This window comes from Amblyomma mixtum, chromosome 4 (genome assembly GCF_055824585.1).
Source record: "Amblyomma mixtum isolate Tamu chromosome 4, ASM5582458v1, whole genome shotgun sequence".
NCBI classification, from domain to species: domain Eukaryota; kingdom Metazoa; phylum Arthropoda; class Arachnida; order Ixodida; family Ixodidae; genus Amblyomma; species Amblyomma mixtum.
The window spans coordinates 135,686,105-135,699,849 of NC_143015.1; the positions used below are offsets into that span (position 1 = coordinate 135,686,105).

The 13,745-nt window shown below is 48.3% G+C and overlaps 1 protein-coding gene and 1 pseudogene across 1 annotated transcript; one reads left to right on the forward strand and one right to left on the reverse strand.

The window, feature by feature from the left end:
- The first annotated feature begins 7,564 nt into the window (after positions 1-7,564).
- LOC149348329 (uncharacterized) overlaps positions 7,565-13,745 on the forward strand; it is a 79,883-nt pseudogene continuing 73,702 nt past the window's right edge.
- Positions 9,869-12,147, reverse strand: LOC149348330 (uncharacterized). Its single transcript, XM_089588073.1, has 5 exons — positions 11,822-12,147; positions 11,554-11,758; positions 10,898-11,031; positions 10,571-10,635; positions 9,869-10,490 (listed from the first exon to the last, which is right to left on the reverse strand). Exons 2-5 carry the CDS (start codon positions 11,622-11,624, stop codon positions 10,095-10,097), a joined length of 666 nt encoding a protein of 221 aa, XP_089444199.1. The 5' UTR covers positions 11,625-11,758; positions 11,822-12,147; the 3' UTR covers positions 9,869-10,094.

Below are 13,745 nucleotides of genomic sequence, written 5' to 3' on the forward strand. Positions count from 1 at the left end.
CTGAAGCAAAATCTTAAAATTGAGCAAAAACTCTGAAAATAGATTATCGGAATGTGATTACACCGAAATCTAGTCGTCACTGCGCATATTTTTCAGCGGATGGTTTTATTTTCGATGTTTCACGAGCGCGTACCAAGCCCTCCCGGCCGGCGCGAGGCGAAGAGCGTGATGTCATGGCATCCCCATTGCATTCCCGCTGCGACGAATATGGCGCCGCCCTTCGTTTCATGAAGCCTCGCTTCGGACTGGATTCTTCGTTCTAACTGCCTTCTTCAGCGTTTTTAGGGGCCATAAATGGGCCATTGGTCTTTCGCTTCGTCTCCTGTCGCTGATAAGAAAACGTACGAGTAATAAATTTGCTTTATTTTTTATTTAGATTGACGATTCTGCCCCCTTTAGGCTTGAGGGGCGTCGGTTTGTTGACAACAATGGTTCTCCTCCTTACCACCAGATGGCAACACCAGTCTAAACATCGTCGCGCCTCTGTTTTAAAAGTGAGAATGTTAGAAATGGCGTAAGGCCCGGAAAAAATAGCTGCATTTAGCGTACGTAAGCATGCATACGGTTATGGCATGTAGACAGCTTCGATTAACGTCTTGACATCTGTGTACGCCGTGAGCAGACGACAGAGAGACGACGAGCGGCCGACGCGATGGCAGTCGTGCTTCTTCGGGAACGGTCAGCGCGCGGGTGTAATGACGTCTAGTCGCAGCGTCCACAGGCGGCCGCCAGGTGCAACGATACAGCAATAAATCGCGAAAAAAAACGTGTTATCTGCCTTTTTCGCCAAAATGCTTGGCGGATTTATCAATTTTAGCAGTCAAGCTCTTGTTTACATATAAAAAAGCAGGTCCAAAAGTTTGGTTCAGTATCCCTTTAAAGTCGTTCGCGGTGCACGCCGCATCCGCGTGCTTTAGAAGCAGATAGAATTTGATGATGCTAAAGCCGAAGCTCTCTCATATTTTAACTGCACTCTCTAGAACCTTTAATACAAAAAACTGCCAGTTCATTATGCGCTAATTTTTTGGGGTCACTTTAACAAAAAAAAACATAACACAGCTAGGTCTTATTACAAATAGTAAGAGGGCTGCAGTGTAGTTATAAAAAGTTTTCTGCGTGTTTATATGTGCGCTTTAAGCGGACACAGCCAGTATGTACCATGCAGTGTCCTTGACGCATCACTGACATTCTCGTTAAGACATAAGAATGTGACGTTCAAAAAAGAAGAGGTAAGTGACAGGCACCAGTCGGCCACTGGTCCACTGGCAAGAGCAGGGCGAGCAAGCAAACCAAACGAAATTGTTGTTTTTGTTAGGACAGGTGGTTCCATCTAGCGGCGATGGAGAAAACTACCTGCGAGGGTACCTTGGGTGCGCAGGAGCTGTCTTGGTTACACGACACGGAGGAACGTATCCATGAATTAACGCATGCTGCCTTTTGTGAGATGTTCAGCGCGAAACGAGCCCGCAGCTGTCGCACAACGCCTCATTAGCAATAACCCAGCTTCATTGCGGCTAAATAACCATGGGAAGTGCCTGGGCCATTCACCGCAGTCGTGGCCTAGTGGTCTGGGCGTCCGCTTCGGCTGCGGGAGGTGGTTGGTTCGAAACCCACCGCCGGACACCCACCGGTAAAAAATGGGTACAAGCCACCCCCGGCCCGGCGCCCGGTTTCTTCAGGGGTGTGCATTGGAGGAGGTTCCGCTAACCCCGCTGCGCCCTTTCGGGGGCAAAACAAGTTTCGAACACAAAGGGGAGAGTTGACGGGGTCAACGGAGTGTCGAGAGCTCGACGAAGTGAGTTCGCTCTAACGTGAGTTCAGTGGCACAGCAAAAGCAGCGCACGCAACATTGAAAAAAAAAAAACCTGGGTGTGGCCGCGACAGTGGCGGGGGTTGCGGTCAATGTCGCCCGCGGGCTTCTTTTTGTTTGTCTTATTTTTTTTTAAATTTTGTTTTGTTGGAGCACTTTCTTTTATTATGTGATTCTTTGGCACTGCAACCCGCATTGTTGATCGCTGAAAATAGCTTATAGCTGCCATTCACTACTACAGAGAGAGAATTAATATGTGTTTCGGGAGGGAAAGGATACTTTCTTGGCGAATGCTGTTTACTCTGTGTGTTTACTGTGGGATTAAAAGCAGAGAAGCGAACGAAATCACTTGAATGGATTTCAACACCTTCTCAGGGAAGAGGCTCGTAGCATGCAGCATGATGCAGTGACTTTGGACCTACAGCGACGTCCGCCGTACCGTTAATGAGGACCACCTGGGTATGTTGGACGACACTTCGATTTAAAAACAAAACGAGGAGGAGGTAAACTTTCTTAAAGAACAGGTCTTATGCGCGGATGGGGGTGACGTTCCCTCCCCGCGGTGGGCTCCTCTTCTAGGCCGGGCGCCAGGTGGCCGACCGACGATGTCGTTCGGCGACCTTTTCGGCTCGCTCTGTGACTCGAAGTTGAACCTCCGGGTCCGAGCTGAGCAGCGCGGCCTCCCACTGAGATTGGGTAGAGAGCTGCAGACTGTGCGATGGCTTGTCTTGAGTACATGAGTATAAGGTGTGCGGTGTGTCTGCCTTTTGGTGCCCACAGAGAGAACAGATGGGGCTGTACTGCTCCGGGAACCGTGTGGAGTACATTTACGGATTGAAGAAAGTGTCTGTTTGGAGCTGCCTCCAACTGACTTGTTCTGTTTTACTCAGAGATTTATGTGGTTCTGGGAAGATATCTGACTTTCTTTCTTGAAGTGGGTAGTAATTTCTTTGTAGGTTGTCACTCGCTCCTTGGCCGATCTGAGCTCGGGGTAGCGCACCTCCCGGTTAACCACGAATCCTCGGGCAAATTGGTGCGCCGCCTCCGGAAACAGGGCGGAACTGGATTTTGAATGAAGCCGCGGCGAATAGACCGAGCGCTGCTTGAAATTTCGATCTCCACTGTGCTCTATACAGCATATAGTACTTCTAGTAGCGTGGCCGTAGTAGAGCGAAACATTCCCTAACTTTTTGTGGGTGTAGAATCAATGTTGAGTTTTCTGTAACAGCATGCCAGAAAGTCCAAAATTCACGCAGCGTGTGTGCATGTTTTAGTGTCCATCTTTACCTGGAAAACCTAAAAATTTTCCCGTCTCAACTGCTGTCTCGTTTGCAGTAAAACTGCTCGCAGAGCTTCGGAATTGTAACTTCTGTCTCCTAGTAAAGTTTGACAACGGTACTTCTTTGGTTGAGCTGCGCATGATGCAACCCGAGACCGGATGCGCCGAGATTCAGAAACCAGAAGCCGACGGAATTTTGCCAAGGGGACTAGTGGCGCCATCTGTTGCCTGCAGCGTTAAGCGCCACGACACCAAGGAGAGCGTTGCAAGGTGCGCGCGTCCTTCGAAGGCGCTACCGCTGCCCATCGGCGGCAACCTGGCGCCGGTGGCTTTCAGTTCGCTTATCCCGGCGCAGACGATTATGGGTTTCCATAATGCGCAGCTAAATCATGAAAGTACCGTTGTTAGACTTAAAAAAAAAAAAACGTTACCCAATGCCTGAACTCTAGGCTCATTCTTATTGCAAATTAGCCAGCGGTCGAGGCAGCAAAAAAAATTTAAGTCTTCATGAAAGATATGCAGAATAGTGCACTGCACGGACTCGGGCCGGGACATGATTTGTTTTGCCGGGCCTGGGCCGGGCCCGGGCCTGAAGTTGCGGGTCCGGGCTCGGGCTTAAAGCTGCGGACCCCAGCCGCGCTTGGGTCCATACAGAAACGGCTGGTGTCTGACTATTCATTCACTATTGCAGAGTGAAGTACACAACTGCGGCATTGGAGCAGCGACACGGATGAGCTATGGGTTATAGTACGCGCTGAGAAAAAAACTAAGCTTTATTCATTGACTAATATATTTCCTTATTTCCATGCCGCGGTGGCTTAGTGGTCAAGGCGCTTGATTACTGAGCCGGGGAACCAAGGTTTGCTCTTAGCCTCGGCGGCCGCATTTCTCTTAGGCGGCAAGCATGGCAGCCATGTAGTACTTTGTAGTATAATTGCTCGGTGAAGAAGCCCAGGTGGTAGAAATGATCCGGTGCCCTCTGCTTCGGTGTCTCTCAGAGCCTGACTCCCATTGGGCTCTTAAACCCCCAAAACATAGCTTTTATTTTATAGCTTTATTTTTCTCGTGGAAAAATTCACAAACTAAAGCGCGTTTGGTTTTCTTTTTGAACAGCTGACCGGAACGTCTCGTAAATGAAATAGCCACAATAGCTCGCGAGTGTTTGTAAATCTCATCTCATAACCACATCTATCTCTCCTCGCTTCTTCAGCCTGGTTGTCATGACAAGTGTTTTGCCATGTAGTAGCAAAGTATGTTACTGCAACGTTAACAACATTGCCAATGTTCTACTATGTTGCGCTAACATTCTTCAACATTATATAATGTTGCTGCAATGTTACCAAGCAACATGCTGATAACGTTGCTCTGAAGTGGTATTTTCACATTGCAGCAATATTGTCAAATGATGAATAAATGTTGAACCACATACGATGGCACTGCCGTAACATTCATGCTATAGGCTAATTGTCTGCCCTCTCAGGCTATTTCTGAAGCCCAAATAGAAAAGCCGGTACCAGATCACTTCTCCTCACCATGACAGTATTTATTTATTTATTTATTAATTACTTCCAGTGCAAGTTTGCATGTGGTGTGTATGCAAATGGTGAGCAGTGCAAGTTTGCTTGCGCTCTGTAACACTAAGGTAGAAAGATATATTTGTATCTAAAACATTTTAAAACAGTTGGAATTATTTTGTTTTTCAATAAAACACGCAGACAAAACTAAAACTGCCGAAGAAATTTAGTTCTGGTTTCATTGACGCCCCGCAGTCTAATGGCCATGGAGATCACTACCACAAATCCAAATCCAAACTATAGTGCCTAGAATACTGGCTAGTGTCTCGAGCGGAGGGGTCTCCGCATGGGAGGAGGTGGCAGCGCCAGCGCTGCCTTCCAATTTTCGCCGCCAGAGGGCGCTTCCTGTCGTAAAGGTGCTGGATTGCTGCAGTTGCCCAGCCAAGCCTTGTGTTGTGCACTGTGTTTAGCTTGCGTCTGCGCGTTTCTTTGGTTTTGTTTGCGCTGTGATTTGAGCAAATGAAGTGAAAGTTGCAGCGACTAATCGTGCTTGAGTTGCTTCAGTTCAGTGGCCTTGCAAAAACTTGGTTGCCCCGAACACGAGGCAGCAACCAGGCTGTGGATTGTTGTTTTATGTTTTGCTAAGAATAACGTTTTATGTTAAAGGGCTAAACAAAGACAGAGAGGCACAAAGGCAACGAAAAAAATTGTTGAAGTTCAGACACTGCAACTAGTTTGCTAATATCAATACAGTGTTTTCCTTTCTGTATATGTAAAGTGCCTTGCTTAAATGGTATGGCTGTGTGCTGTTTCTAGGCACTTCTCTTTATAACTATTGATGAACGGTCTCTCCAGCGACCAACTTCAGATATTTTGTTCAGTTAATAAATAATTCAGTGCCTTGCTTACTTTGTACAAACTTTTAGCAGTGACCAGTTATTTTTACCTGTTTATTATGGCTGTAGCTTTACAGTTTGCAGTATATTGTAGCCCTTTGTAGAAGAGAATCACTGATAGGATCACTTTTTTGTTTTCGTTCTTGCCTTTTCTTCCCTTAAAAGATGGAACGAAAATTCGCAGACACCTGCATAAAAACTACTTCTGCATAAAGCGAGTTCTAACTTCCAAATGAAATGCAACGAGCCCTCTTCAGGCTGCATGTGTTCATTACATACGATCATCGCAAACAGATGCAATGTTGGGAAAGAGCCCCAGTGATTTTTTTTTGCACATACACGACGCTATTAAATATTGTCTGACTGATATATCAAAATTCCAGTACGCGCGGTTGAACTGCAAAAAAACATCGGCATAACATGTCCAGAAGTGTAGCACTGGACTGTAGAACTGAAACCCCTTGGGTCATAACCTTTGCAAAAGCTATGGATGCTATTTCCTAATACCAGTGTCACACGGGCGCTTCCGATCGCTATCGATCCGTTTGGGGTGAAAATTTTTTTATCGCGATTTAAGCATGGTCGCCGCTGCGAGGTCCAGCCACCTGGATACTGCTGGTTGAGCATGACAGCATGACAGTACGCGCAACAGCCTACGGTCGCGGTTGAGATGCGCGGATCGCAGTCAACTGAATTCGGATCGAGTAAAATCGTGATCGAAAGTTCCCATGTATCAGCAACGAATCCGGATTGGAGAGTTTTCGGGGATACTTTCGGGTCAGCCTTCGGTGTTTGTTTCAAGTTGGTAAGCGGGGCCTCTCGCTCGATATTCGGCATTTAATTTACCTTTCTTTTTCACTTCAGGGACCGGGTTCTGTACAGTGACGCTGTACAGTGTACAGCGTGTTCAGTGTACGGTGAAAAGAATAAAACTTTTACGGATTGGATCTGGTAGTAAATCGGTACAACCACAGTACTTGTACAACGCATCGTCGGTCTCGCGGCGCTATCTCGGTTGATGATTTTCTACGGACAGTGTTAGGCCGTTGAGTTTATCTTCCGTCGAGAAAGGTTTTGAACAAAAGTGCTCTCAAAGCACGGAGAAAGATGGGCTGCGTAGCGAAAAGCGCACCGCATGGTTAGTTTCCAACGCCGGGCCAATGCCGCGAACGCTGCGCGGTGGCACCTTAGCGACTGGCAGCGCCACCCTACGGTGGCTTCGGGAAGGCATCACCGCGGCGGCCACGCGAGCGCGCGCCCTCGGCACACTAGCCAGTATATTCTAGGCACTATATCCAAACTATCCAAAAGAGGCTACTCGCAGCCGCGCCGAGAGCCAATCCTGCGACGCGCGCTCATCCGAGCACCCGCGTTCAGCGTGTCAGCGGCAGTTGCGGCAAGTTTTTTTGCGGTTGCCGTGCCCGCGCTGCTGTGTTTCGTTGTGGTTTCACTGGAATTCAGCTGAAACAACAAAGGCTTGCCCAGAGGATGACCTCAATGGTGAGTGATTTCGAGACTTCAATGTTCCATTGTTGTGCTGCTTGTTGGCACAAAGCCAGTAGTGTACCCATGCCCTTCGTGATAGTTTGATAAAGTGCTACATTCGTTGTATCATGAAGAGAATGAAGTGCTAAGCGAAGTGTCCTTTCGGCAACGACGCCGAAGAACAGCTGAGGCTGTTCACGACGAACTAGAAAACTGTTTGGCAGTTGTCAGTCTTGATAATGGTCATGGTAGCAGATTATGCACAACAGGAGAAGAACAGTATCAAGATGCCTTTTCATCGCATAATGTTGTTTTATCCTCTTTATCAGCGCCAACCGAGGACGCAGTTGAAAGCCGCAGTTCTCACTTGTCGGATTTTAGCTCCGCTAACAGCATCTCTGACATAGAAAGTGCAACGTAAGAGGTGTCGCGGAATTCTGACATAGAGGAGTTGGTGATTTATGGGCAATTTCCTCGCTGGCGTCCCAGAACCCTCCTCGCAGCGCCGCCCCTCTTCCTCCTGTTTTTCTCCCTTCTCCTCTTTCTTTCTTTCACTGCTGTTGCGCTCTTCGGTCTATCCGCCTCGTGCGCTGGTGTTTCAAGCGTACACGTAGCGCCCTCTGTGGGGAGCAGCCGAAAAAGGCGTCTGTTCCCGTCTTCTGCCCGCCGCGTCGTCAGCCGGTCTCCGCCATGGCGCAGCGTGGTACTGCTCTGAGTGCAAATCGAAAAAAGGTCACTTCGATATACTGTTGCGTGTACGGATGCCACAACAGTTACGCCAATACTGCCAGGAAGATTCCAAGTGTGGAGTTTTATCGATTCCCGTGGAGATCATATGAGGACGAGCGGAGAGAACGCTGGATCAGAGCGGTGCGGCGTGCAAGGTAAACAACGCCTTCGTTTGTTTCTGAGGGTTGCGATTCTTCGCGTTTGCGGTAAAAATTGCCAAGTAGTCTCATTTTTTTTTGTTATTGACAGCCCCGATGGAGAATTGTGGCAACCGGTGCGGGGCCGAACACGCATCTGCAGCGCCCATTTCGTGGGAAATCGCAAAAGCACCATCGCCAATCACCCTGCTTACGTGCCAAGCATATTTCCGTCGTGCTACGGAAGGGGTGACGGCGCCTTACCAGAATCGAAACTGGAGAGATTCGACAGGTGAGCACTGCAGAAGGGCTAGTAATGAGCCGTCAGAGTTTTCATGCGGGACAAAGAGCTCTGTTATCTTCTCCGTTCTTGCACAACACTCGAGCGCATGTGTCGTTCTTGCTCCCACTCTTGATTGTTTCTTTATATTCCTTCGCAATCGCTCTGAATAAACAGTTGGTAGTTGCGCCTGTCCCGTGTCGCTTTCTGTGTGTTGTCCTTTTTGGCGCTACAACTTTTTTTATTGAGCTCTGTGTTTGTTGCCTTACGCTGCTAACTTTGTTCAGCCTACGTTGCAAAGTTTTTCTTTTTTGGCTGGGTTGCGCACGGCTCACGAAGTTTAGGTTGTGTTGAGCACTAACGTGCTTGCTCACTCGAATTTTCTAGAGCTCAGCGACGAAGCCAGTCACTTCCAGCGGCGGCTGCCCAAGCTGCAGGAGGCAGTGGAAAGCAATTTTCACCCGCGGGCTCTCCGCGCAGTTGTGGAGATGAACCTCAGGCACCAATGGCATCCTCTAGTGCATCTGCGGTGAGCCAAATTTTATTACAACTCATTGTAGTGTTTTTATCACTGTAACTAGTTTTACATGTTATTCATTAGGAATGCAAGGGAATGGTGTATTTTACTGTATCCAGAGACAGAGCAAAAATAAACTTTTATATTGCTCTGTAATTTTGGTCGCACATTGCTTCAGACTTGCTGGGCAGCGCTGCCTCCCATTGCTCTGATTTAGCACCGTGTATTTTGGAAGGTAGCGTTATGTTTTAGTATGATATAAGGTTGGTTTGTCCCCGCACCAGGGCATTCTCTGTCATAATGCGTGGGATGAATTTTGTTTTAAATGTGGACGGCTTGTTTTGCTTACCTCTGGTGTGTTTTCATTGGTGCCTATTAGTCAAAACCCATTCTTAATTTATCATGCCACTAACGGTGGCCTTCTACATCTTTCTTTCCAGGCGACTCAGACTGATGAAGACTTTTTTGGAGGCCCCTGCACTCTGTGTCTGTCTGTGACGTCACAGGGGTCAGCTTCAACACAGGTCGCCCATAGTGACACCGTCGACTGTGGTATACAAGTTGACTCCTGCAAAAAGTCTTCCTCCACTGGGCCAGACGAGCGAACATGCACATTTCTTGGCTACCACTCCCTTGTCGAAAGGCAGGATGCCTTCAGAGAATTGTGCGGAGTGAACACCAGTGTATTTGCTCTTTTAATGTCGGTGCTCTCGCCTATTGTTGTGAGAGAAGTTGATGTGCCAGTTTCGCAGAAGCTGGCAATTTTCTTAATGAAAATGAAACTTGGAGTGTCTTTTGCCAGTATTGCAGTGCTTTTTGGGCTTCATCGTACTACAGTAAGCCGGATATTTTTTTTTGAAATTATCTGGAGCCCTGCACTGCGGCACCCCTTATAGCCCTAGTCGCTTTGGGATGCTAAACCCAATAGACCAAGCCAAACCTTCGAAAACCAGCGGTTGGTAATAATGGGCCATGATCCATATCTGGTCCTGCATTACTACACTGACCAACCGCAGCAGCAAACTAATTCAACCAAGCAGAAGGGATAAAATTTCTTGAACTTAAAAGTTTGACTTGAGGTATGGTTGTTGTTTAAATGACAAAAGCTTCTTCAGCTGTCTACATTTTTGTCGGGGAGGAATTCTCTGCGGCAGTTGTGATTGTAAGTTGAGCTTCACTATGGATTTATGTTGTATCCAGCCACAGAAACGACGGATAAAATTTCTTGAACTTAAAAGTTTGACTTGAGGTATGGTTGTTGTTTAAATGACAAAAGCTTCTTCAGCTGTCTACATTTTTGTCGGGGAGGAATTCTCTGCGGCAGTTGTGATTGTAAGTTGAGCTTCACTATGGATTTATGTTGTATCCAGCCACAGAAACGACAGTTATTCATACTAACACTATGTACAGTACACCACTAATGATGTGAAAATTGGCATACAAAAACTTATCCTTGTTTGGCTAGCCGTTTGAGCAAGTAAGAGAAATAAAAGTTTTCAAGCTTTGGAATGAACTCAGCCAAGAAGGCATCATCCCTTTCAACCATTATGGTGACACTGCGTGTGCTGGAATATACAAAGAGAAGGGCGTCTTTCACCCCCAAAATGTATAACATGACCATTATTTGGGTGTAATATTGGTGTGTTTTCTTTACAGCCAGCTTGCCGTTAACATATTGCACATATGGAATGTAGCTGATCTCGTTCTCATGATCAATAAATACATCATTCCTCAAAGAAAACGGACACTTGATTTCTACAAGGTGAATGGCATCGTCGAATGCAATCACGCCATCCGGGCTGCAGCAGAGCCATTGCTGCTCAGGATGAATGACGAGTCCCACCTGCCAGAAAAAAAAAATATGAGCACCTGAACCGACAATGCGGATGGAACCGGTGATAAATGTACCAAATTCTTAAGTACCTCATGAATAGTAGCTTGCAGCAATTCTGACAAGTGCTCCCGTGCCTTGGGTTCCATCTGTTTGCCTGCGCAGAGTAAAAATTAATGGCACTTGTTTGATCCAGGTATACATTGTAGCATGAAAGTATGTGACACAATTTCTGGCTGAACTTTGGGTAACTGTGTCTCGATTGCATAAGGCAATGCCTACTTTTCACATATATTCTGAAAGGAAGCATCCATTTTATGCATACACAGCATATTTCCTCTTTTGTACAACTAATGGCTACACTAGCACAAGTAGGGTGCCACGTAAGTTGCCGCGATCCCTTGCGCACTGCTGTTTACCATATGAGGTAGCTGCAGATGAAAACTTCCTCCTCCCTACAAGGCTGTCCGCAAGGGCTTCGAATGCGCTTGTCCTCGTTTTAATGCGATTTGCTGTGGAGCTTGTTATTCGTAGGTGCCTTTCTAGATGCCACCTGTAATAAATCACACATAATATTAGCACAGGGACACTAAGAAGTCGCATGTAAAGTGTAAAACGTTAACAAACCTGTTCACAGCTGCTTGACCTTTGGTAATTAAAGCAATCTCGACTATTTCATCAAGATTTTTGCGCACACACTTCTCATAAAGCGTTTTTTCTCTGGTGGATACTGCTGACAGCATGTCACACCTTTTCAACTTTAGAGGTGACACAGATATTACCTCAAACGCACTGAACCGCTGTCGCTCGTTTTTTAAGATCCTCCTGATCAGGTGAGCGTTTGAGGGGTCTGTTGTGTCAACAGTATCTGAAGGTGGCGTTCCTTGCTCATTGATCTGGACAGTTTCATGATCAAGAACATGCCTTATTGTGCAGCTGAGGTCTGGAAACTGCGCGTGAACGATGGCCGGGTCGAGTGGCTGCAGTACCGGCGTTGGCAGAGGCCGTTCTAGGTGACAGTTATAGAAAACGCGTTAATTTGATTACTGTGGTGGGAAAAATCAATCACTCTTACTTGAAAAGAGGTCCTTGACCAGTTTCTTCTCGTCGAGTGTCGGGCGGGCTGCCGGCTTGTTCCACGCACATGGCAGGTCCGTGCACGACGTATGGTGGTGGTTGTTCACGTAAACAGCCACCGCCGCAGCGTGCTTGCACCAGCCCTCACGACCCGCCTTGCAGGTGCAGGTGGCTTTCACGATGCTCCGATCGCCTCCCGAAAGCTAAGAAACCATATTAAGAGCTCAGGCACGTGCGCACATGTTAGCTAAAAGCTAGGTGCTTACCTCAAGCCGCACGTCGTAATCGACGCTCTTCATTTCCGCCACGCATTTTCCTAGGATGTCTGACGGCCCCGTGACGCTTGACAGCTCTTCTCGGACGCCGTAAACATGCTGCGCGTTAAACAATTGTTGGCCAAGCGTCACGCTGCTGCCTTTAAAAAACTCATCCACATCTGCAATACGCCTGAAGCCGCAAAAGAGCACGCAGCTACGGCTTGGCGCTGCCATTCTTGAAACGGCGGAACAGACGGCTACCGACCGGTTCGGCCGCAGGTGGCGCTTCATGTTTCGGAGCGGTGGCGCCCTCATACCAGCGCACGAGGCGGATAGGGAACCCAAGCTCAAGTTTGGGAGCGCGACGCCAGCGCCGCAGCGGCGAGCAGCGGAAACTCGGGGCGGCGCCGTAGCAGACGCCCTGCTAGCTTTGTATGCACGTGCGACGGGAGAGTCGCGCGAGGCGCAATCTTCGCGCTGACAGACGCGGTCTCGGCGAAGCAAAAAGGAGGTAGTACGAAGGCCGTAATGTAAAAACCAAAGCGTATGTACACGGTGATCCACTCTTACCGCGAACACGCGAGTATGCGGCCGCGCTCTTCGGAGAGCCAGTGAGTCTGTCCCTACCATGCACGAAAAAAGTGACAGACGACGCGCAGGCAAGTCGCTCGCTGCTCGATTTTCCAGCCTTGCGACTGGGAGTCACAAGCCGCTGTACTTATCGGCGAGACAGTAGAGCTTTCGGCAACGACGTCGCCCGCGGCCACGCCGGGCGACGAGCTGCGCTGCTCCCTCGCTGCCGTAGTCGTCGCTAAGCCTAATCATTTCGCACCGATGCTGTAGCTGAGGGCACTTCGGAACTGGCCAGCGCTGTAATAAAGGTGCTACTCGCGTCACCGTTTTACTATGTTCACCGTCACATAATAAAACAAAGACGTGACCGATTTCCGTGATGCCTTTAACTGCGGAGCCAGGTGACAACAGGCGAGCAGCACTGGGCATCAGCAAAGCGGCTTTGGAAAAGAAATATGCTTGTATCGCAGTTATCGCTTCTACCAGCAGCTCGGTATTGGCCAACGATCCTCAAAAATGATTCATTTTTGACGTTACTCTACTCCAGGGTTTGGTATGAACGCGAACAAACAATATTAGCGTATTTTTCTGACAGCGGCGGCAGGCAAACAGGTCGGCAGGCCGGCCCTAAAAAGCGCGCCGCTGTCGCTGTCATCATGACGCTTATACGACTGCGGTGCACATCAATACCGTCACGACATCCTCCTGGTCACCGTAGTGCATTGAGAATCGCACCGAGCGCGAGTGCAGGAGACGCAGTCAAAGCAGACGAAGTTCTCGAAAGCGCGCAAGCAATGTTATTCCGGAGAGTTTTCGCTTCAAGCAAGAAGGCGACCCGCAGGTCACACTTGCAAGTGTGAACAATGGTGGTCAAATGTTTAGGGGGTTCCCACAAGGTGGAGTAGAATGTTGACGAACTGTTGCCTGGTCGCATGTCGTTTCGACTCGCACGTAAGTGGATCGCCCTGCGCATCGCATGCAACAACTGACAACTACGATCAACAAGTGTCTCGCTTTATTTCTCACAGCTGATAGTACTTCGCATATTTCGAGCATATAATTATACCGTGAACTTACCTCTAGTTACATGTCATACAGTACGACGTTAATACTCACTCGAGAAACGCATTTTACAGTCAAATGGGCCTCCTCATCGTCGACCGTCTGCTCCACACAGTAGAGGCGACTAATCAGTTTCCCCCCTTTAATTAAGTTTGCATTGCAGTACTGCGCGTCAGTCTGAACGATCTTATTGTGGCTCATGCAGGCGACACATCGCGACAGCGCGGGCGCGCGCACGTGCAAGGAAGCGCGCGTGCAAAGAAGCGTGGTGAAAGCAGCGCGAGTAGCGAGCAGCGCC

Bases quoted from the DNA above. Each gene is read 5' to 3' on its own strand.
- LOC149348330 (XM_089588073.1), bottom strand. From the start codon at position 11,624: ATGTGCGTGGAACAAGCCGGCAGCCCGCCCGACACTCGACGAGAAGAA. The intron at 10,636-10,897 runs GTAAACAGCAGT...TACTCTGCGCAG, and splicing joins ATCTGCAGCTACCTCATATG to GCAAACAGATGGAACCCAAG. The intron at 10,491-10,570 runs GTACTTAAGAAT...TTTTTCTGGCAG, and splicing joins TGCAAGCTACTATTCATGAG to GTGGGACTCGTCATTCATCC.